At 33.6% G+C, this 25,734-nt stretch overlaps 1 protein-coding gene across 35 annotated transcripts in view; it reads right to left on the bottom strand.

Moving 5' to 3' along the window:
• Positions 1 to 25,734, bottom strand: part of LOC123536146 (uncharacterized) — a 132,059-nt gene that overhangs the window by 54,215 nt on the left and 52,110 nt on the right. For 25 of the 35 annotated variants that reach the window (XM_053528417.1, XM_053528407.1, XM_053528391.1 and 22 more), the window contains 12 exons: positions 25,269 to 25,438; positions 24,395 to 24,554; positions 23,778 to 23,879; positions 21,350 to 21,475; positions 16,191 to 16,324; positions 15,607 to 15,673; positions 12,806 to 12,871; positions 10,849 to 10,956; positions 8,543 to 8,605; positions 6,334 to 6,351; positions 4,673 to 4,717; positions 2,448 to 2,588 (listed from right to left, as the gene is read on the bottom strand). In XM_053528417.1, coding sequence (XP_053384392.1) covers positions 2,448 to 2,588; positions 4,673 to 4,717; positions 6,334 to 6,351; positions 8,543 to 8,605; positions 10,849 to 10,956; positions 12,806 to 12,871; positions 15,607 to 15,673; positions 16,191 to 16,324; positions 21,350 to 21,475; positions 23,778 to 23,879; positions 24,395 to 24,554; positions 25,269 to 25,438 — 1,200 coding nt within the window. The remainder of the gene's footprint in view (positions 1 to 2,447; positions 2,589 to 4,672; positions 4,718 to 6,333; positions 6,352 to 8,542; positions 8,606 to 10,848; positions 10,957 to 12,805; positions 12,872 to 15,606; positions 15,674 to 16,190; positions 16,325 to 21,349; positions 21,476 to 23,777; positions 23,880 to 24,394; positions 24,555 to 25,268; positions 25,439 to 25,734) is intronic. The other 10 variants (XM_053528392.1, XM_053528411.1, XM_053528394.1 and 7 more) reach the window with 10 other exon arrangements.

The following is a 25,734-nucleotide window of genomic DNA, read 5'->3' as shown; positions in this document are numbered from 1 at the left end:
TAAATTAAACAATCTTGTATTTCAGTTAGATAAATGCCTGACGGGAAGATTCTATAATACATCACAGTTACCATTACCATTTTCTGAGTAAGTTTTAAAAAAACAACAAAAAAACACTTTCTGTAAAAGCATGACAATTCTTCAAGTAACAAATGAAAATATTTCATAATATTATAAACTGCTGAAAAGGGTTTAAAACTACTGAGAAGCATTTCTGAAAAATAGCAAAAATAAAAGGTCAAGATAGAATCGTCTGAAGATGGCCATAAATAGTGTACATATTTTTTTTTTTTTTTTTTTGATTTAACGTCGCACCGACACATGGTATATATATTTACACTAACATTAAAAGTTATGCTTTGACTACCGTACACTTTAAAATAACCCTTAAAATATAATATATATAGTGAGACATGGCTCGAGATCACTCAAGCAACCCTACCTTCAACACCTTGGCTCACTTGAGCAACTGTTGTACTCTATAGCAATTTTCACCTTACATTTTTTATATTTGGATTGCTTACTCGAGAATTTTACTAATCTCCTTGTGACCTGTAAAGATTGTTATCTTACTGAGCTAAGAAAGCAGTACTTCCTACTGTTATTTATGTGTAACTACAATTTATCCTGCATTTCTATCAAAATTTCTGGGACACCATTTTGCAACCTCTATAAAAACAAAAATGAAAGTTTACCGTCCTCTTGTTGAATCCTAGGGTTATTTTGTATACTTTCTGCAGTAAATAAAATTAATATCTATTTTACAAATCCTTGACTGATCTCATTGTAAGTTTCCTTGATACCTAAATGCTAGTTAAAACTAGCATTTCAAAGGCTCAAAGCAAAATTGTCAGGCCTTTTTTCCCTATTAAGTTAACTCTGGTAAACAGAGGCAATTCAAAATGCAAAAAAGTCTGTTGAACATAAATTCCTAACTAATCTCTGTAATTAATATATATATGAGCCGTGCCATGAGAAAACCAACATAGTGGGTTTGCGACCAGCATGGATCCAGACCAGCCTGCGCATCCGCGCAGTCTGGTCAGGCTCCATGCTGTTCGCTTTTAAAGCCTATTGGAATTGGAGAAACTGTTAGCGAACAGCATGGATCCTGACCAGACTGCGCGGATGCGCAGGCTGGTCTGGATCCATGCTGGTCGCAAACCCACTATGTTGGTTTTCTCATGGCACGGCTCATATTTTTTCTTTTTTCAGTTTTACAAAAGTTTCTCTAATATGTCTTTTCCTGTAAATTTATATCCTCAATTCTGTTATCACATTGTCAAGCATCTTCCGAAAGTAAATCCTTGCTATCGCAATGGCCGAAAATATCCATAAAATGAGTATTTTACAATGTATTATGGCTGCGTAAATCCACGCAAAAACATAGCACTCCGGCAATATTTTCCTCTTTTTAGATCAGGTAACAAGAATAATTTCTGCTGAAGCTAGAAAAAAATAAAATGCCATTCATCAATTCAATGAAAAATTATGATACAAAAGAAAAAAAATTAGGTACGGACAGACAGCTATAAAAAATCTACATATTTTAATTATTTAAACAAGCAAAACTTTACAGTAACATTTGAAAGTGAAACTTAAAGTAAAAGTAATGTACCTGTTGCTTAAACTTACTAGTAGCTAATGATAACAAATGCTTCTAAATATAATGTTAAGTTTCAATTTTTGAAAAATTCCTAATTTCAACCATTCCCAATTTCACAAGAATTTAAGGCATTCCCAAAATTATGAAAAATAGGCCTGAAGGTGTTATCTACATATAGACAAAAAAAAGAGTATAGCACTTTTTTTGCTTTATACAATCTTAAATAGTGAGGCATCTTTCTGTTTTATGCCATTAAGGTCCAATGGAATAGTTGTTTAAGCAACTGTCAAAACTAGAAAACCATGTTTAGAACCTTATTAATGGTATATCACACCATAAATCTACAACATTTCTGACCAGTGGTATCATTTTATCTAGGATCAAGATAGTTATATAGTTCTTAAAACTAGTTTGCATTTTAACTGTTTCTCTAATTTTACATCAGGCTGACATTAGGTTAATTCATTTCATCAATGTTTACTTTAGAGGGTTATTCAAACTTATTCATTTATCCACCAAATGTATGCATTGCATTTAGCATGTAGTACATGCTTCAACTTCATGAACCTTTTTAATACCAACAGGAAATTATTTATTTTTTTATTTTTTTCTGCATTTTGCCATTGCTTTCCACATTTTATTCTATTCCTAGTTGTTTCAATGCCACTTTTCATGCATCAGTAAATTTTGGCAGAAAAAGGATAAAGTATATGTTATTTTATAAGGAAACAACATAATATTACATGGTTATAAAAATACAACACAACACCTCACTACAATCTAGGTTGTACTATATCAATACGGGTTAATATGGTTAGGTCAACATTTCCCGTATTTTTACCGGCTTCAGCTGATGTTCTTCTGTGTTTTCCCTTGTTGCCGATGCACCGCTACGTGCTGAACGTGTCTCGCTGTTTGCACGATCATCATGTGACTTGGGTCGTTTTGGTGACCCCTGCATGTAACGAACCTGTGCATTTTGCTGAACAGTGTGAAAAGAAACGTGAGAATCTACTGTAAACCACTGTGTTTGAACACTCATAGCATATAGAAGTTGGATATACTAAACACATTGAACTGTATATTATAAAGACATGAATTGTGATGATGAAATTATAATAAATTTATTCAAGCAACATGCAGTGAATTATTAGGTATTAGTACGATTCTATATGACAAAGGATCAGTGCTCAACTATTTGAAGAACAAATTACCGCAGTGAAAGTTAAAATTACCTCTACTGGAAGATAAGATATTGTGATATTTTGACAGAACAAGTATACATAAAGTATAATTCTAACCAAGGAAACTGAAGAAAAAACAAAAACAAACAAGAGCACCGCCTTGCGGGTGCTGACGCTCATCTGATTTTTTTTGTATAATAGAAATATTGTCCTACCCATGATTTTCTAAGTCTAAAAAGGGCCATCATTCTTGCAAAAAGCAGGACAGAGTTATGTTTCTTGAGGTACAGTGTCCAATTATGATGGTGAAAAACTGTTGCAAGTTTTAAAGCAATAGCTTTGATAGTTTATGAGAAAAGTTGCCTTAAACATAATTCTCAACCAAGAAAATGATTTTCTAAGTCCAAAAGGGACAATAATTATTGCAAAAAGCAGGATGGAGTTATGTTGCTTGCTGTACAGGGTCAGCTTATGATGGTGAACAAGTATTGCAAGTTTCAAAGCAATAGTTTTGATAGTTTAAGAGAAAAAGTTGACCTAAACATAAAAACTAACCAAGAAATCTGATATTTTCTAAGTCCAAAAGGGGCCATAAATCTTGCAAAAAGCAGGATGGAGTTATGTTTCTTGCTGTACAGGGTCAGCTTATGATGGTGAACAAGTGTTGCAAGATTTAAAGCAATAGCTTTGATAGTTTAGGATAAAAGCTGACCTAAACATAAAACTTAACCAAGAAAACTGATTTTCTAAGTCCAAAAGGGTCTGCTTATGATGTGAACAAGTATTCCAAGTTTCAAAGGATAGCTTTGATAGTTAGGAAAATTGACCTAAACTAAACTTAACAGAATTGATATTTTAAGTACAAAAGGCCTAAATCTTGCAAAAGCAAGATGGAGTTATGTTTCTTGCTAACAGGGTCAGCTTATGATGGTGAACAAGTACTCCAAGTTCAAAGCAATAGCTTTGATAGTTTAGAAAAAGCTGACTAACATAAACTTAACAGCAACGCGACGCAGACGTGACGCGACGCGACAACGTTCAATGATGACAATAACTCATCATTTTTTTCAAAAATCAGATGAGCTTAAAGGGAAAATTAAAAAATTTGAAATAAATAACCATTTCTCCTGATAACGCAGGCAGAATAAAGTATCTGCATCTTTACCAAAGAGGTTTGAAATCAAATCTAGAAGAGTTTAAGACCCTTTGGAAGTAGTGAAGGAAATCAACCCACCCCAGCAGATTCTCTTGAAAATGACACTGGATTGCAATTTAAAGATGGAACAAAACACAATTATTAACAATGATTTTGGGTGTGTTTGACTGGAGTGGGTCAGAGGGGAGGAATGAAAGGGGGAATTCAAACTAGACTTGCAACATAACTGCTGTTGTTATATTCTATTATATTTTATTATTAATGGTTTTGTCACTAAAAAAATATGACAACACAGTTGAGATGACTAAGATAATTTATTACACATGTTTGAATTCTAGCTGCTCCCACCGCAGTTTGTACTTGGGCAAGGCACTTATCATGATTGAATCAGTTGACCCAGCTATAAATTGACCCCGAATTGCTGTGGGTAAGGCATTTGGGATTAATTTTTCCTTAACATAGGGTTGCTCAAAAACTGTACACAGCTTATGATAACTGTTGCACAATTTACCTTTACCAACATTAAATTACTTGTGGAAAAATCACGCTAAGTCTTTTAAAAAAAGAAAAGAAGTGACATAACAACACCTTAATGACACACCTTTGGTATTAAAACTCATTTAATATTTTGTGCAAACAAAGACACCATGGATGAATGCCACATATTCCACCATATATATAGTATGAGGTGTTGACAACAATATAAGGGTTGTGTAACATGTTTACCTTCTGACAAGGTCTATCAGGAGCATTCCCACTATACTGCATCAACTGCAGCAAAACATAATGCAACATGTAAATTTGTAAAAAATATGCAACTGTTTTTATTACAATTTTTACAAAATAAAATCAGGTGTTTTCTTTTAGGGTTTTTTTCCACAAAGGTAGGACAAAATAGCATGTAAGTTACAAACTTGCATGTACTACAAAAAGTTATAATCTAAATCTAACTGTAAGATTATGACATGAAATAAAAAATGAAAATTAAATAAAAATTAAATAAAGATTTATTATTTTATTAAGAAATTGAACTTTTAAAGGATTGTTAGTCAATGATTATGTAAGAGATTGGCCTTTGAATATAATCATATTCACTTTCAGAGAGAAACTTGGTCAAAACTTAAAAGTGTTTTAAGACTTATTTTTTCATCTATTTACCATATGATAACAATGAAAAGGAATTAACATGATATTTGTAATAAAGTGTTATGTTCCAAACAAAGAAAGTGCTCCTCAGTGTTTAGAATTAGCAGAAGGATATTCTGTAATGCAAAGTAAGGTCAAAGGCTTTCCTCTTACTTAAGACTGTATAGTAAGAAACACAGTTCAAATCAACTTTTGAGACAGCTAAATATTAGTATGTTCTTTTTCAGTACCAAGCATGTATGTCAACTTGTCTTTGATAAAATGACTGATAATTTTATCACAAATGGTATAATATTCCAGAAGTAAAAGTTCATCTAATAGCCAATCAATTCAAATTCAGATTTATTTATAACACTCGTTACGATTGGTCAATCCTTTTATCTATTTATGTCACTTGTTTTGATTGGTCAGTCCATTATCCAATCAAGTCCAGCGAGGTCTCCAGCAAGTGAATTTGCATATAACACAAACAGGGTTCTGCAAAGAAATCCCCAAAGTTGATATGAAAGAAAGGAAGGATTAGAGTATATTATCAAAATCATGTACAAACTATTTCAGCATTTACACAAATACAGTGGAACTCCAATCTAGGGCTACAGGCAAACCTTAAAATTAAGGCTGTGTAGCCAATAGTGTTCTTAAACTGAAGGTGACTGTAAATGAAATGAAATCAGTGATCATGAGAGCAAGGCTGGCTCTATAACTGTACTTGCAGCTTTTTTGCAATACAAATAAGACTGTAATATTTTAAGAATTGTAATGAAAAACAAGGACAAAAGTCCAACAGAAAAAGTCAAATTTAAAGATTGCAACCACCTATACAACCCTGTTTTTTCATTTTTCATAATTTGAAAATGCTGAAATATCAGTATATGAACAGATTATTATATTAAAATATTTCAAATATTAAGATTACATGCTTTTGTTAGAGAAAAGCAGACAGACACTAAAGTACCCATTACCAGTGAATAAACAAAAACATACAACTTGAAACTTCAAATATATAAACAAACAGAACTCAAATCATATCAAACAAACGAAATATCTGGGTTTACTATTTTGTATAAAATCAAAGAATAGCCAAAGCAAGTTTTATAAAAACATCAGTTCTAATAAAGAGTATCAATTGCAAAGGGTTTTAAAAGCAAGTATGGCAAAATTAAATCAGACAGGGTTTTAAAAGCAAGTATTTCGTAGCCAAAAGCAAGGTTTAGGAATAATTCATTTAAATCCAACCATACATCATTATGTATCAGATGCTGAAAGACCATAAAATAAAGAATACATACTGAATTCAACAACATATAAATTTGCTCAACTGTAAATTGGGAAATAAAAATGACTATGTACATTGTTTTCTAAATTGGGTCTTTTTCATAACCACTTATTTGTTATGATTACAGATTACTACTGATTACTGTAAACCTAGAAATGTTTTCGCGCTTTTTAAATTAGCGCCTTTCGCGGGTGGTATATAACCGTGAAATTAAATAGCCGCGAAAAACTCTGATTTAACAAAAACGCGAAAGATTCTAGCTTCAGCTTAAATAGATCGCGACTAAGTGATCCTGTACTTACACATGCCTGGACACTGACGTAAATCCTTTCAATTCCTTTGAATAATATAGATTAATGCAGTTTATGTTTTCTTATCAGTGTTAATGTATTAAATATTACAGGAGTCATAAAAATAATCCGCTTTAATATCTCAAATTCTAGTACCAAAGTGATATAAAATGAGTGCACAAATCGACATTAACTCAGTTGATTGACAGGTGACTCTGTATGATGTAATAGCCTTTTCAATATCGGTCAGTCAGGTGAACAGGGGATAAAAACAGAAACAAGATGCATCTATCGAACAACATATAATTTTTAGTCAGCAGCAGATACGATCAAATGAAAACCATTTCTATTCTTTCATTTTGGATACTACATAAAACATTTTAAATAACAGTTCAAACAAGTTAACGTTTTCAACATTATTGTTCGTATATCAAAACATTTATATACAGAAGAACGTGAAACATTTTAAATAACAGTTCAAACAAGTGAACATTTTAAACTTTCTTGTTCATATGACAGTAGTGGTCAACCACATTCTCTACTCCTTAGCAAGCATTCCTGAGCGATACCAACCACTTGATCATGTTTGATTGTTTTTTGATTTTCTCAAACGCACTAATCATCCATTTAGCATGGATTGGCTTGAGGGAAGACAGTTTTAAGTCAATGTCTAGCTTGTCAACTGACCCGCCCTTATCAAGCTGCCTCTGAACTAAGTCGGCATACCAAAGAGTGAACTGTGTTTTCACCCCCTCTTTGAGTTGCGCATTGCCAGACAAATCAAGGGGCTGTAGCTCCCCTGTGCACCCCCCAGGTATAAACACACACTTGTAATTGTTCTGCTCTAGCTTGCGTAGGAATGTATCAACACGATGCGCTGCAAAGCAGTCAAAGATCAACAGTGCAGGATGTTTGAGGGCAAGATCAAGATTTTCACGTGTTTCATTAATTAAGGGGACAGAACCTTGTCGATGAAGCGTATTTGCCGATCTCAGCTCGTGTTTCATCATCATAGTGAATGTAATTCCCTCTTTTTCTTTTGGCAGTTTTCTTAATAATATCCTTCACATTTTCATTCGCAATTTGCACAGATTCCTCACTCGTGCTACATGAAGGTAAGATAGTTTCCAAAGGATCACTAGGTCTTTCAGATTTTTCAGGTGAAAAAAAAACTACGCATGGACATTATGCCGGCAAAATTAGTAATGATTCAACGTGGGAAATAAAATATCAATTGCTCCGTTGAATATGACCAACTTGAAGAAGTACGTAACAACTGTTCACGAAACTTTTCATGCATACATGATTTACCGTTAGGGCTTGGGGTGGATTTATAACTAAGGGGTACAGTAAAACTGTATGTTTCCGATAATACTATAAATGCAATAATGCCGTGATACTTACCTTAGTATACTAAATACATGCACTAGCGACTTCATTTTCGCAGGATTCGCGATGGATATGATTCCGCGAACATTTTTAGCCGCGAAATTGTCTACGTTTTGCAAAACGCGAAATATAGTATCCGCGAACATTTCTAGGTTTACAGTACTTAAAAAGAATGTAATCAATTACAGATGATTATAATTACAATTTATAATTACCGCACATGTAACTCTATGTTAAATTTGCTGTCTATTTTCTTTTCATTAGAAAGCAATGCCCCTTTAATGTTTTTCACTAAAACATTACTTAATGCTTTGAAAATAAAAATCTTAATTCATCATATAAAGAAAACTTGCATCAATTTCCCATTTTACAGAAAGGAACATAACTCATAAGAAACTGATACAAGAGAAGTAGAAGAAGTGGTGCATGTTGGGTAATATATTTTGGGGGCTGTGTGGTGTCTATGCTATTTTATACAGGTACAAAAGGGCCTACCTTTTCCTGTTTAGCATGTGACGTTTGATGACCACTGAGGGGCTTACGCTGGTTAGAGTCCTCCTGTTATGTTAGGTTAAAAGTTTTAAAGTCAGAGTTATTTATAAAGCAGCCGTCTCATAGAATGTGATAAATCCGAAGCATAACAACAGTAAAAAATATCTAATAAACAATTACCATAATATGTCATATACAATATGCACTTGTGTATAATACACATCCCAATTTCAACATGAAATTCTGAGGAAAGATCTTTTTTTATCAATAATTTCAATGGGAAATATTAATCTTGCCACAGTGAATTTTCTCTTCATAAGGAAGTGATGTATATTATTCTGACAACAAAATTTGCCTTTTTCCTTGGCAACATTATGATTCAGAAAATAAAAATTGCCTGTTTCCTTGAAAACAACACAAAAACTGGACTTTTGTTGTATCAAATCTAAATTTTATGAGACAGCTGATTATACATGTTAATGTACAACATACATGTAATGTTTATATGAATCACATTTTAGACACTTCAATACACATGTTAATGTTACAAATGAGTTAAATGATAATTAACATGACAAGAAAACAGCTAAAACATGTAAAAATAATAAGTTACTGACTTTAATATCACTATTACTGACTTTGATATCACTATTTCTTGACTAAAATAACAAAGATATCTATATCTTTTACGAATTCAAGTCAAACTTGTACATCCTTAATGAATATAGTAATCTCAATTTAAAAGGAACCATTGTAGAATATGAAGAATTTATTTATATCACGTTTACTATGTATGTTATTTGGAATTGGGATTTTTCACAGAAATAGAGATCTGGTAATATTTGTTCCTAAGCTTATGATTGTAATGTTTCAAAATCTTTTTCAAAACAGTCATAGAAGTTACCAATGTGACTGACTGTTTTACTGATAAGTGCTTTGAAACTTTATCTAAGGGTACTATTTTCAATCTAAGGCAACTGACCATAATTATATTATGTTTGATTCCATATTTTCCATATGGATTTTTTCTGTTTTCTCAGTTGGTACTGAAAATTATATGCTTCTATAATTATGCTACAATAAGGGTGAGAAAGTCAAACAAGAGCACCACCTTGCGGGTGCTGACGCTCATCTGATTTTTTTTGTATAATAGAAATATTGTCCTACCCATGATTTTCTAAGTCTAAAAAGGGCATCATTCTTGCAAAAAGCAGGATAGAGTTATGTTTCTTGATGTACAGTGTCCACTTATGATGGTGAAAAACTGTTGCAAGTTTTAAAGCAATAGCTTTGATAGTTTATGAGAAAAGTTGACTTAAACATAATACTCAACCAAGAAAATGATTTTCTAAGTCCAAAAGGGGCAATAATTATTGCAAAAAGCAGGATGGAGTTATGTTGCTTGCTGTACAGGGTCAGCTTATAATGGTGAACAAGTGTTGCAAGTTTCAAAGCAATAGCTTTGATAGTTTAAGAGAAAAAGTTGACCTAAACATAAAACTTAACCAAGAAATCTGATATTTTCTAAGTCCAAAAGGGGCCATAAATCTTGCAAAAAGCAGGATGGAGTTATGTTTCTTGTGTACAGGGTCAGCTTATGATGGTGAACAAGTGTTGCAAGTTTTAAAGCAATAGCTTTGATAGTTTAGGATAAAAGCTGACCTAAACATAAAACTTAACCAAGAAAACTGATTTTCAAGTCCAAAAGGGGCAATAATTCTTGCAAAAAGCAAGATGGAGTTATGTTTCTTGATGTACAGGGTCTGCTTATGATGGTGAACAAGCATTCCAAGTTTCAAAGCAATAGCTTTGATAGTTTAGGAGAAAAGTTGACCTAAACATAAAACTTAACCAAGAAATCTGATATTTTCTAAGTACAAAAGGGGCCATAAATCTTGCAAAAAGCAAGATGGAGTTATGTTTCTTGCTATACAGGGTCAGCTTATGATGGTGAACAAGTATTCCAAGTTTCAAAGCAATAGCTTTGATAGTTTAGGAGAAAAGCTGACCTAAACATAAAACTTAACCAGGCAACGCCGACGCAGACACTGACACCAACAACCGCTCAAGTGATGACAATAACTCATCATTTTTTTTTCAAAAAGTCAAATGAGCTAAAAAGAAGTATTTAACAAATATTGCTGTCTTTCATTATGTGACCAGCACATTAAACTTCACAAATAAGGTGACAAATTGATAGGGTTCTGTTCATTTGCACCAATAATCTTCTTAAAACCCATTTCATATCAGTTTTTTTTGATCATCAGTTTACTGTTAAATGATAACTTGATATTAATGATGATACTTACAATAGTGGGTTTTTCTTTGTTATCCCCAGATTTCTTGCCTGCATCTTTTCCTTCTTTCAATCTGTCTCTCTCCTTCTTTGATTTCAGTTTCTTCTTCTTTTTGGGAACCTGATTAAAATTCATTTTATATAAAAGTATTTGGTGGCCAAGTCAGTTGGTGGCTATGTTTACTGGAGCATAGAATTTGGATCTTCCAAGTCTTGTGTATTCAAAATGGAAGTAAACATATACTTATGAAATTTTCATTTACCTGGTCTTACTTGTGCAAGAATGGAAGTGAACATACTTATAAATTTTCATTTACTTGGTCTTCCTTAAGCAAAACTGGAAGTGAACATACTCATAAAATTTCATATACTTGGTCTTCTTTAAGCAAGATTGGAAGTGAACCTACTCATTAAAATTTCATTTACTTGGTCTTACTAACTTAAGCAAAATTGGAAGTGAACATACTCATTAAAATTTCATTTACTTGGTCTTCTTTAAGCAAGATTGGAAGTGAACCTACTCATTAAAATTTCATTTACTTGGTCTTACTTAAGCAAAATTGGAAGTGAGCATACTCATTAAAATTTCATTTACTTGGTCTTCTTTAGTAAGGCTGGAAGTGAACATACTCATAATTACTTCATTTACTTGGTCTTACTTAAGCAAAATTGGAAGTGAACATATACTGATATTTTTTTCTTTTACTTGGTGTTACTTAAGCAAGAATGGAAGTGAACATTATATTAACTCATAAAATTTTCATTTACTTGGTGTTACTTAAGCAAGAATGGAAGTGAACATACTCATATAATTTTCATTCACATGATCTTACTTGTTCAATAATGGAAGTGAACATATTAATGAAATTTTAACTCTGCATGCTCAAATTACTCTTCATAACTTTCACTAGTAATTATAGCATACAAACAACCAATACTTTGAAAAATATCTTTTTCTTCATAAGGCTCAAACTAATTTTTACAAACTAATTTCTTTTAATCTTATTTCAGCCACCTGAAATATTTCCTATACAAAGTTCAAAGACTGTTGAGAGCATAAGAATTGCTGGCATCAGACTTTTGAGATATTTCTACACTACATCCTTTAACATAAGTGTTGTATTAATGAAAACAAAGTGCATTCTTCATGCAACTGTTATTACACTTGTAACATACTTACAATGATAAAAGTTCCATGATAGGCAAGAGTGAAAATAAAAAGTAAATCCAATTAATATCAAAGACAGATGGAGAGCCAACATGTCCTTAAGTTGCTCAACTGACCTGGACCTTTTTACCTTTCTTAAATTTGGTGCATTAGAAGAATTCATTCAAAGAGATTTTTTCAGCTTTGGCAACCCCTAAATACATTCAAGCAGAACCATTTGAACAAACCTGAAAGAGGACAATGCTAGGATGCTCCAGACAAAATTAGCATAATTCTGACCAGCAATTTCAGAAGATAACATACTTAAATAAAATTGTTGGCAAAGGTCACCCATAACTCTTCGTTCAGCTTAGCTTTAATAGATACAACACATAAGTTATCATGTCTGCAAAGTAAAGTTGTTTTTTTTATACCTGGTCCATTAAAAGAAAGGAAGAGTTTTTACCCTGCAGTATCTTTAAAAAGGCTGTAGATAATTTTTGCACATAGCTTACAATTATAAAACTACTGGTTATACTATGGCAGCTATATACAAGATACAAACAAAACATGTAAAGCACGAGAGTGTGAAATTCTACAAGAAATTACAACAGCATTTTTTCAACTTGTTGTCAAAAGGTGCATGCAAATGGTACATGTAAATCAATGACAGCAATTTCAGTGATGAAAGAAACATCAAACACAGTGACAGCAGCAGCACTGACATACAAACAGCAATGATTTATCTATAATTCTATTTCTGTATACAGGCAACATGCTTTATTAGTATGAAGCTGAAATTCAATTATTCTAATATATCTACATTAGTTTGTGTACTAATGTCCAAACTAGATACAAGACACACCTCCATCGCAGTCCCTTTGTCTTCCTGTAACCAGCCATGTAAATATTGATTACTGAATTGTATAAATCTATGGTCTGTAACCAGCCATATAAATATTGGTTACTCAATTGTGTAAATCTATGGTCTGTAATCATATTCATTACAAAATCATATTCTTCTGTGCTCTGTTATCAGCCACATAAATATTTATACTAAATCATATTATTTTATGGTCTATAACCATCCTGGTAAATACTTTTTATCAAATCATGTTATTTCTGTGATCTGCATTCTGTCACCAGTCATATAAATTTCTACTTCAAATTCATGCAATTCTATTGTGCGTAGCAAGCAATGTAAATACTTATTTCTGAATCATGTAATTCTATTGTCTGTAGCCGGCTATGTGAATATTTGTTTCTAAGTCATGTAGTTCTAAGGTCTGTAACTAACCATGTAAATATTCATTACTACATCCTGCAATCTTTGTGTCTGCAATCAGCTATGTAGATACTTGTTATTATTTTTTGTTTTGTTTGTTAACATTGCACTGTCTAAATTATAGGTTCCAGCTTAATTCGTGGAGGAAGACCTCAGGTGCCCCTCTATGCACTATTTCATCATGAGCAGGCAGCTGAGTAGAACCACTGACCTTCTGTAAGTCAGCTGGATGACACATGAAGAATTTGACACCCCAAGTGAGGCTTGGACCAACATCGATAAGGGGCAAGTGGTTTGAATTCAGTGATCTGAACCACTCGGCCACAGAGGCCCCTAGATACTTGTTATTAAGTCTTTAAATGGTGTGGTCAGTAAGTAGTCATTTAAATATTTAATCCTAATATCTTTTATTTTTGTTGTCTGCAACATAGCTAAATCCATCAAGCATTATAAGTGTTCTTTATTTACAAATGACATAATGTTATGAGAATCAGATTTTAAACAGGTGGCTCACTGTGTATCCAAGAAATACAGAATAGTGGTTATTATTTCGAACTAATATTTAAGAGATTTGGACTTTAAACTTACTCATATATTCTGTAATAAGTATGTTAATATATCACGTTTGACGTTGTGGGAGTAAAATAAAGCCATTACAGAATTTTGGTACTACACTAGTGTAATAAAGCTTTGACACTGACCTCCTTTTAACCCTTTCCCACATCGATATGTTTATCACCATATCTATCGATTACCAAACAGAAACGTATTGCCCCGTGTCTATCGATTACCCGATAGAAACGTGTAATACCGATTAACGGCCATTTGAACAGAATCGTATTACCCCATGTCTCATAATCAATCGCTTTATTTTCGTTCTTTTCCTAAAGAAACAAATTCCGGATGTTTACTAACTCAAAATATGGGATTTCGTCATCATTATTTATGTACAAGATCATGTGGTTACTATTTAAATTTATCCTACATGTGCACGACGCTACGTCTTGGAAAATTACTGAGAAAACTACTTGCAACTGGCCGGTTCGCGGGGCTTTCCTCGTTCTAAAAATAACAACCATTTAACATCTAAGTATTTTTAAATGTGTTAGGTCATGAAGGTCACGCATGATATATGTGGATTTCCCCTAAACAACAATTTGTGTATACGATGGTTTGGAATTTATGGCCTTCCATAACGGGAAGTGTTAATCAAAACAGAAGGACCGCGGCTTCCAAATATTTTATGACACCCCAAGAGTTAATTGCGGCGGAAGTCACCCGTGATGTACCGACGTTTGATCATCAAATATTACGTAATATTATCAAAAAATATTTTAATTTTTAGCACACGAATACTGTAGTCGGTGACGGGTCTCGATGTCAGCGATCTTTTTGCACTTTCAGAAATTTTATGATCCGTTACTTATGTAGTGTTATTCAGTTTGATGGTTGTTTTTTATATAAATACTTACCGATTCGGATTTGGAAGATGAGTCTATTAACTATAAACCAAACTTTCAAACATCAAAATGAAATTGTATATGAATTTCAATGTGAAAGTAATCCAAAACAGAATTTTATGCCTAAAAATATATTTCCCTTACTTTAACACTTTATATCTTCGAAACTCGAAGAGAAACTACAATAAATTTTGTATCATCGGAAAGAGAATTTAAATTGCTATAAACTTTATATTGACAAAAATAATATCAAACTTACAGAAAAAATTAATATAATGACATTTTTAACATAAGTGTGTGTAATCACAAAATAATGCCAACACCTGTGTTCAGATAAGACAGTCACGCTTATCAACCATATACCGATTATTGATTATTGATTATCACTTATCAGTGTTATGTAAAAGAGGTTACTTTGGCTTCTGTTCTGTTTGGTAAAGGGTTAAGTATAGGAGATGTTGGTCAAATTAACTTGGTCTTTAATTGATAAAGAAAGAAGAAATTTTGATGTTTCAGCAGGAAAGGCTAACGTGATAAAAAGAATACTACATTTGAATCTTTCCACATTGAATTTATTAATTTTGTTGAAAAAAATTTATAAAATGCTCGGCAGTGCCTCACATTTTATTATCTTATTCAACTTGTTAAATAAGTTCAATATGAAAAGACACTCATGTAATATCCTCTATATAATTCTTTCAATTAGTAAAAGACAAAAACAAACTACCACCACCATTCATTATGCCTATATGTATGTCATTTCCCAGTAAAACTAAAGTACATATTTTAAGATAACAAAAAGATGGCTAACACTTATATAAAAGTCTTTAGAACTTCTATAATTAATACAGGAATGGTTAAAAAGAAAACAATATCTACCCTTTGTGGTTGGAACTGTAGATGTACAGGTGGTCCGTCAGAAACTGAACTGTCTGATCCACCATCACTGAAATTAATCATTAAATTATTAAACCTATCTATTTTATATATATTATACAGTAAGTTCTAACAACATATTCTGCACTCAATGACTGCTTCCTAGATTTCTGACCAGTGCTCATGTCTTGGTAAAGGACTGACGAGACTGTGTGCAGATTCCCCCAACACCCAAGGTTCTAATAGGTGACCTCCATATCAGAAATTCATCTCTCTTCCACTGTACCACTATGCCTACTTAAACTGCTCAGACTGAGCACCTCAAACATCTAACTGACTGTTTCTGAGTACAATCATGAAACTAACCAAAGATAACGTTGCTGTCTGAAACTAATCTCCAAACTCAAAGTTATAACCATGGAAATAGGTTAACTTAAGAATTACAAAAGACAATAGTTCAGAGGTCAAAGTCTCCATTCTCATCAAACAGAACAGGATTATATCTGCATTTAGACAATTAATACATTGGTTTGATACAGATACAATTTCAAACACCACAATTTTCTACAGTGCTTTGATATACATACCTAGACTCTAGTTCAAATGCAGAGAGATCATCCACATTGAGATCAACATTCTCTAGATTAACACCTTTCTGTTGTAGTTTCACTCTGATCTCCTGCTTAAGATGTTCTTCCAGATCATACAACACATTAGCACACTGAAATATACAAACTTACAGTTAATACCAGACATTCTGTCAACTAAACAGAACAGAACAAGGTTGAAAATACTTGCATAATACTGCTATATTTAACCTTTACCCTGCTAAAGTTCTAAAATGGACTGGTCCATCATTCAATTTGGCCAGTACCAATTATTATTCAAAGGAGTGTTCACTGAAAATTTACTGATTGAATAGCTAACAGTACAGACCATGATCAGCCTGCATGGACGTGTAGGCCGATCTTGGTCTGCACTGATCACAAAGGCAAAACGACTTGCTGACAGCAGACTAAAGGTTAACCTAGATTTGAACTTGAAACTAATATATTCTAGAAATTTCTTTAGGGTTCCAACAAATTACCAGATAAAAAATTCCCTGACTTCTCCTTGACACTTCCCTGACACATAAACAGTTCCTTCTGACAACTTTATTACAAAATTCTCCAAAACAAAAGTCATTTTTTCATGCATATTACAAAATTAAAAGCATAGAGATAACCTCTAACTGACATTTCCTTAATGGAAAAATTACAACCCAGTGAAGTACAAATCATTTAAGATAATGTGTCAGTTGAGCAATTAAATATAAAAAGGTTTATAATTTCTTCTCCCATGTCAAATAAATGCGATTACATTGTTCTGCCTAACTGGCATGTTACCTTAAATGATCAGTACATGAAAATTAATAACCTATATCATTTTTAAGAAAATACTGTTTTAAATTAGCTGTTTTATAGACACTAAATGTATGTTTATTATGTTAATTTTTCTAGGTAAAATATCTGACAGAAGTAATTTGTTAATCTTTTTAACCCCTGACTGTATATTATATATAACTTTCCAGTAATATTTGATAAAAACAAGAGGACCATGATGGTCCTGAATCGCTCACCTCTTCCCACATGATCCAGTTTTGAGTATGACGTCGTTTTTTCTATTATTTGACATAGTGACCTAGTTTTTGAGCTCATGTGACCCAGTTTTGAACTTGACCTAGATATTATAAAGATGACCATTCAGACCAATTTTCATGAAGATCCATTGAAAAATATGGTCTCTAGAGAGGTCACAAGGTTTTTCTATTATTTGACCTATTGACCTAGTTTTTTAAGGCACGTGACCCGGTTTCAAACTTGACCTAGATATCATCAAGGTGAACATTCTGACCAATTTTCATGAAGATCCATTCAAGGGTATGGCCTCTAGAGAGGTCACAAGGTTTTTCTATATCAAGACCTACTGACCTAGTTTTTGATCGCAGTTGACCCAGTTTCAAACTTGACCTAGATATCATCAAGATAAACATTCAGACCAACTTTCATACAGATCCCATGAAAAATATGGCCTTTAGAGAGGTCACAACGTTTTTTCATTATTTGACCTACTGACCTACTTTTTGATGGCACGTGACCCACTTTCGAACTTGACTTAGATATCATCAAGGTGAACATTCTGACCAATTTTTATGAATATCCATTCACAAGTATGGCCTCTAGAGAGGTCACAAGGTTTTTCTATTTTTAGACCTACTGACCTAGTTTTTGACCGCACATGACCCTGTTTCGAATTTGACCTAGATATCATCAAGATGAACATTCAGACCAACTTTCATGAAGATCCATTGAAAAATATGGCCTTTAGAAAGGTCACAAGGTTTTTCTATTATTTGACCTACTGACCTAGTTTTTGACGGCACGTGACCCACTTTCAAATTTGACCTAGATATCATCAAGATGAACATTCAGACCAACTTTCATACAGATCCCATGGAAAATATGGCCTCTAGTTAGGTCACAAGGTTTCTCTATTATTTGACCTACTGACCTAGTTTTTGATGGCACGTGACCCACTTTCGAACTTGACTTAGATATTATCAAGGTGAACATTCTGACAAATTTTCATGAAGATTTCATGAAATATATGGCCTCTAGAGAGGTCACAAGGTTTTTCTATTTTTAGACCTACTGACTTAGTTTTTGACCGCACGTGACCCAGTTTCGAACTTGACCAAGATATCATCAAGATGACCATTCAGACCAACTTTCACACAGATCCCATGAAAAATATGGCCTTTAGAGAGGTCACAAGGTTTTTCTATTATTTGACCTACTGACCTAGTTTTTGAAGGCACGTGACCCAGTTTTGAACTTGACCTAGATATCATCAAGGTGAACGTTTTGACCAATTTTCATGAAGATCTTGTGAAATATATGGCCTCTAGAAAGGTCACAAGGATTTTCTATTTTTAGACCTACTGACCTAGTTTTTGATGGCACGTGACCCAGTTTCAAACTTGACCTAGAAATCATCAAGATGAACATTCAGACCAACTTTCATACAGATCCCATGAAAAAAATGGCCTTTAAAGAGGTCACAAGGTTTTTCTATTATTTGACCTACTGACCTAGTTTTTGAAGGCACGTGACCCAGTTTCGAACTTGACCTAGATATCATCAAGGTGAACGTTCTGACAAACTTTCATGAAGATCTTGTGAAATATATGGCCTCTAGAGAGGTCACAAGGTTTTTCTATTTTTAGACCTACTGACCTAGTTTTTGACCGCACGTGACCCAGTTTCGAACTTGACCTAGATATCATCAAGATGAACATTCTGACCAATTTTCATGAAGATCCATTGAAAATTATGGCCTCTAGAAAGGTCACAAGGTTTTTCTATTTTTAGACCTACTGACCTAGTTTTTGACGGCACGTGACCCAGTTTCGAACTTGACCTAGATATCATCAAGATGAACATTCTGACCAACTTTCATAAAGATCCCATGAAAAATGTGACCTCTAGAGTGGTCACAAGCAAAAGTTTACGGACGGACGACGGACGACGGACACCGCGCGATCACAAAAGCTCACCTTGTCACTTTGTGACAGGTGAGCTAAAAACATGCAAAAACCAAACGCTATAGGGATATATATCAAGCAAACCAAGGAAAAAGGGTAAATAACAACAGGGCTGTGAAAACCCTAAATCGCTCACCACAGTTCAACAGCTCAAACAGGTAAACAAACACCTCTGAAATCTTTTTCAACCCATCACAATAGTTTGAATATCTTTGGTACAAGTTCACCAAAGGAATATTCCTGTAAAATTACACTGAAATCTGGCCAGAGATTTTGAAATTCTTTCAATAAAACCAATACAGCCTGAATGGTCACCCAAGAAACATACCCGGAATTATTTTGCAATAGATCCAATGGTTTCTGAGAAGATTCATTAAAGTTTAAAATGTATACATATCGGGAAAAGTGACCAGTCCCTCTAGTGGCTATTTTTTGACAAGTCAAAATAATTTGAAAACTGATAGAAGTAATTTGAAAACTAATGATAGAAGGATACCTAAGGATTTACTGAGTGGAATTATTTCAAAATTCGGTATGAAGATTTTTAATGATTCTACCACATACAGATAGGGAAAAGTGACCACTCCTTCTGATGGCCATGGGTTTTGATGAATCAGAATATTTTGGAAATCTTTATAGAGGACCATCCAAGAAACACATATGCCAAGTTTCATCCAGTTTCATACAATTGTTTTAGAGATGTCCTTTGAAGAAAGCATGATAGTGCGACACCAATGGAAGTCAGACGCCGGAAAGTAAGTGATCACAATAGCTCAGCCTGAGAACTTTGTGCTCAGATCAACTAAAATGAAGACATTAAGTTACATATCAAGATTATGGAAGGGTCATAAGGACCGACTACATAGGGAAGTGGTCAAACATTTAGTACATGCTGTATGTTTCATCAAACAACCAAAAAGAAAAGGGAACTAATATATAATGACAAAATGCACAATAAGTATGGATCACACAAAAATGCAAAGATGAAAACTATGGGATATATAACAAAATAATCAAACAATACACAAGGACAAAAATGCAAAATTCAAAATAAAAGGATATATAATGCTATTTTTAAAACAAACTATAGGTGGTTTAGTGAGTTGTGAATGGACAATCGATCAATGTTAAAATTGGAACTTGTAATTTGGTGCAGGTGAAAAATTGGTGATTTCAACAGGGGTGCTTCTTTATAATTACCGTTGAATTAATATAGCTGAGGATTTCTTGTTTCTAATTATACACATGAAAGTAAACAAATTATTTCTTACATGCTGAATGCTTTGTTAAAATAGCTACACTATAGTAACAGACTTTATGTTTTAATGAAACCGCTATTAAAATGAATTTTTGAAAAAAATTTAACAACTCGTGCAGGACTGCATTAATTCCACTGCATTCAAAATTCTGTATGAAAAGTTAAATGAAAATTTTGAAGCCTATATTGGCAACCTTACAGAGACACACTATATCTTTCAAAATAGGTTTACTAATAACTAAACTCCTTATTAACTTAAATTTTTACTAAATCTTTAATCAATTAAATCAATTCTTTAAGGATGTATGCTGCAGTTTTGGGTAAAATATACACAAATGTATCCCAATAACAGAATTTGTTCAAACTTTGTATATGAACAAAGTGTCATGTTAGAAACAAAGTTATGAAAAGAAAATTGAAGGTCACCATGCTTATTCAGGAGTTACCTGCCCTTGAATATGCAAATCTGAAGAAAAATCCAGTTTTAAGAGTAGATAACTTTTAAACAAGCACAGTGACCTATGGTTGTTTTTGCATTTTTCTGTTTTTAACATGAAACTGTGTTCATATACAAAGTTTGAACAAATTCTAATACTGGGAAATTTTTGCCCTATCTCTGATAAAAGAAACTGCAGCGTCTTTAATAACCTAATACCTTAATGACTCAGTTCCTCCGTGACTCCATTCTATAATTACACAAATCCCTAATTCCTTAATAACCCAAAACAATGTGATGTTAGATTCTGTGCATCATACTCTAGATTTTGCACTTGAACATGTGTGTGCCACTCTGGCAATAAGAAATATTTATAATAAAACTTCCATCACAAAACAGCACAACTGTGTGCAAAACCTTTGGCAGGGCATGTGTAGCACATTTCTATAATTAGTTCTATGATATTTACCTTAGTAGTGTCAGGATCACAGTAATCTAGAAGTGTATCACAGAAGTCGTACCCCATCTCCTCGAAATCTCGTGTAGTAAAATGATAACCCTTCTTCTTGCCTAGACTTGAACCACAGAATGTTGCCTGGAAGGTTAATATTTACAGCTGAAACTCAGTATCTCAAATTCTATATGTATTTATGAATGAGTATTTAACTGGGAGATAACCAGATTTTACTTTAAACTGATACCTGGTAAAGGTATTTTGCTAAAGTTGCCATAACCCATTATAATATACAGTACTAAACAATTTGAAACACAGTTGTTTTACTTAATAATGCTATTTTTAGAATATCAGATTTTCAGAGACTTCTATTCCCATCAAGAATTATATCTCTTTTATAGAACAAAAGGGTCTAGATGGCCCTAGGTCGCTCATCTGAGTAACACATCATAACAGTGTAAACATGTTTTACCTAGTGATTCTGACCAATTTTCATTAAGATTGGACCAAAAAAAACGTGGCCTCTTGAGTGTAAACAAGCATTTTCTTTGATTTGACCTAGTGACCTAGTTTTTTTACCCCACATGACCCAGATTGAAACCTGTCAAAAATTTCATGAAAACAAACATTCTGACAAAGTTTGGGGAAGATTGGAGCAAAAAAGAGGCCTCTAGAGTGTACACAAGCTTTTCCTTTGATTTGACCTAGTGACCTAGTTTTTGATCCGAAATGACCCAGATTTGAAATCATCCAAGACTTCATGATAACAAACATTCTGACCAAGCTTTATGAAGATAGAATAAAAAATGTGCCCCCAAGGGTGTAAACAAGCTTATCCTTTGATTTGACCTGGTGACCTAATTTTGATCCCACATGACCCAGATAAAAATTCATGCGATATTTCATGCAGAAAATATTCTGACCAAGTTTCATGCACATCAAATGAACAAGATATTAACAAGCTTTTTCTTTGATTTGATCGGGTGACCTAGTTTTTGACCCCATATGACCCAGTTTCAAACTTGGCCTAGGAATCATCAAGATAAAAATTCTGACCAAGTTTCATGAAGATAGGGTCATAAATGTGGCGTCAAGTGTTAAAAAGCTTTTCATTTGATTTAACCGTGTGACCTAGTTTTTGATCCCATATGACCCAGTTTCCAACTTGGCCTAGAAATCATCAAGATAAATATTCTGACCAAGTTTCATGAAGATAGGATCATAAATGTGGCCTCTAGGTTGTTAACAAGCTTTTCCTTTGATTTGACCTGATGACCTAGTTTTTGACCAAACATGACCCATTTTCGATCAAGGCCTAGAGATCATCAAGATAATCATTCTGTGCAAGTTTGTATCAAATCAAAGCATAAATGAAACCTGAAAGGGCCAAAATAGAAACTCTAGTAACTCTAGAACCCATGAATGAATCTAGCCAGTTTCGAAAGGAACCGATATCTTATTGTGACTTAAATTGTGTGTAAGTGTGGTTAAAATCAAATATAAAATGTCACTTTTATCGTGTTCACAAGGTAAAAATAAACAAATTTTGGCTCTTTCAGGGGTCAATCAGGGGCCGTAACTCCGGAACCTATGATTGGATCTGACAGATTCATCATGGAATCCAATATTTATTGTTGTTGAAGATTTTTTGCAAGTTTGTATCAAATCAGTCTCTATATGGCTGCAAAAGCCAAATAGCAAATTTTGGCCCTTTAAGGGGCTATAACTCTGGAACCCACAATGGGATCTGGCCAGTTTTCGAAAGGAACCAAGATGTTATGTCAGTACAAGTTGTGTGCAAGTTTGATTAAAGCTGATTGCAAAATGTACTCTCTATCGTGTTCACAAGCCAAAAATAGCAAATTATGGCCCTTTAAGGGGCCATAACTCTGGAACCCATGATGGGATCTAACCAGTTTTCAAAAGGAACTGAGATATTATGCCAATACAAGTTGTGTACAAGTTTGATTAAAATTGATTGCAAAATGTGGTCTCTATCGTGTTCACAAGAAATTGTGGACAGACGACGGACGAAGGGCAATCACAAAAGCTCACCCTGTCACTAGGTGACAGGTGAGCTAAAAAGTAAAAGAAAAAGGGGTGTTAGCATTTATGTTAGTTATGCCTCCCTAAACTAACTACTTTTAGCTAATTTCAGTGTCATTTATCAGCTAGGACTTAAAATTCTTACACTGACAAGCAGATTTCAACAGAATGTTACAGATAAGTTCTAAAACCTAGCAGTGTAAAAGAAAATAGGACACTATTGAGAAAGTACATAAGAAAAGGAAGAAAGATTACAACTTTTTACCGGTATATCTACACTATTTGTGAGATGTTATCTTTATTCAGATATATGCATCTAAGTCTTTGTATCTGCTTTAGGAACAGTTGTGTCATGTTAAATTTGGACTGAATATTTGCCAATATTCATCAAGTTTACCTCCATGGTATAACTGTTCATGATACCCATGTTCCACATGACAATTCTACCAGTCCCCTCTTTACTCTTCTGTATCTTGAACTTGCAGGCCTCATAGTGAAACTAAAAATACACCAACTTATATACAACAGACATCTTTGTTAGAATATAAAGTGTATGCACTTGTATACTGCAATAACTTAAATTTCAGCGTATTCAGAGCCATTATTTTCCTTCCTTTATAACACTTGGTGTGGTCTTTGTTTCATACTTATCTTTACTTTGCATTGTTTGTAGAGTTTTTTTCAAGTCACATTGACATTCCAGCATTAATGGTGTAGGATTAGACCTCCAGGGCTCCTCCAAACATAGATTCAGGCATGGGTGGGCACCTGGGTAGAATCACAAACCTTCCACAAGCCAGCTGGATATCTTACAAAGTAAACAACTGAATCTCTGACAGGGTTTTAAATCCACAGTGGTAACATGCAAGTGATTCGAAGTAAACAACCATAACCACTCAGCCATATAGGCCATATATTTAATGTTCTGCAGTGGCATTTATCTTAATTCCAGAACACATCAATATTAATTTCAGTATTAATTTCAATAACCCAATTATATGTAAATATCAGTACCTTATCTGGTGAGTTGTTCTGCAGCATACAAGGAAAGATTCTCTCCCGTAGACGCCTCTCTGGGTTATGTCTGTTTTCACAGCCATATATGAACACATTCTGACGTCGGCTGTGACCGTGTAAATCACAGTATGCTACAATCTCACGTTCTTGTAATAATCTAAAATTTAGGTAACAGAGCTTATCACCATTATTCTACAGTTTTTATTTACAGTCTGAACACCGGTATTCCTGTCATTTGGCTGGATTTTGAATCATACCTACACTTTTAGGACATATGGCATTTTTCTTTTTTTTTTGAAGGAGAAGACCCCAGGTGATCCATCAGGCACTATTTCAGATAAGGGCAAGCATCTGTGTAGAACCACTGACCTTCCATAAACCAGCTGGATGGCTTCCTCACATGAAATTCTATAACCAAAGCAAGATTTTGAACTCACATCGGTGGTTCAAGGTCACCATTGGGCTACAGAGGTTTCAGGTCTCCATTTTAAGGAGTAATATTTGTTTATCATTAGACACTAGGTATATGAATTTGAAGAATCTTACACCTGATCTTTTTTTTGTTATGGCAATACATGTACATACTTTGACCTTATTTAGGACAATATTCGTATGAAAAAAATAAAATGTTTCTCCTTATTTATTTCATATCCTCCACCACAAACGACCCTATAATTGGGTGAAATCATTTTGCTTCTTCCTATGCATCGAATCGTGTAAGGTTTAAATTTTGGCATAAGCTGTATACTTTTGCATTCAAATTGATTAAATCTGGGTTCTCTCAAGGAATAATTTTCACATAATAAACAAAACTGATAATCTTGAAAAATTTAGTTCCTCACAAATTATTCTGATTATAATGTAGTTATACCTCCTGATCATCTGTTTGGTGTGCCAAACAGTGGGGTAGGCATCTTTGAGCACTGTTTTATAGTTCCGGTTGAGATCTCGTCCAGCCAAGGAGCACCGATAATTCCCGACAATAACACCGTCAGGATTCAACATTGGCACGATTTTGAAGATGAATGTGTCTCGTAGTAACTGAAATAAAAAATTGTGGTTAATGTAAGTCAAATGTCATTTTGGTGTTAAATAACACCAGTTCTGTAGCTCAAACAATTATAACATGTCTTAGACTTAACATAACCAAATAGATAAAACATATGTTATTTAACCAAATAGATAATACAGAAGTTATTTCCAAAATTCAGGCAACACATACATGATTTAAAATACTTAAGACATATAGGTTCCAAAATGCCGTCGAATTCTTGGAAAGAACATCAGTTCCAAAACAGCGAAGAAGACAGATGTTCAGATATTCTGATAGTATTGCA

This window comes from Mercenaria mercenaria, chromosome 17 (assembly GCF_021730395.1).
Source record: "Mercenaria mercenaria strain notata chromosome 17, MADL_Memer_1, whole genome shotgun sequence".
Lineage (NCBI taxonomy): Eukaryota > Metazoa > Mollusca > Bivalvia > Venerida > Veneridae > Mercenaria > Mercenaria mercenaria.
Note: the sequence above shows the minus strand (reverse complement) of the source record. Positions and strands in the feature narration are given on the sequence as shown.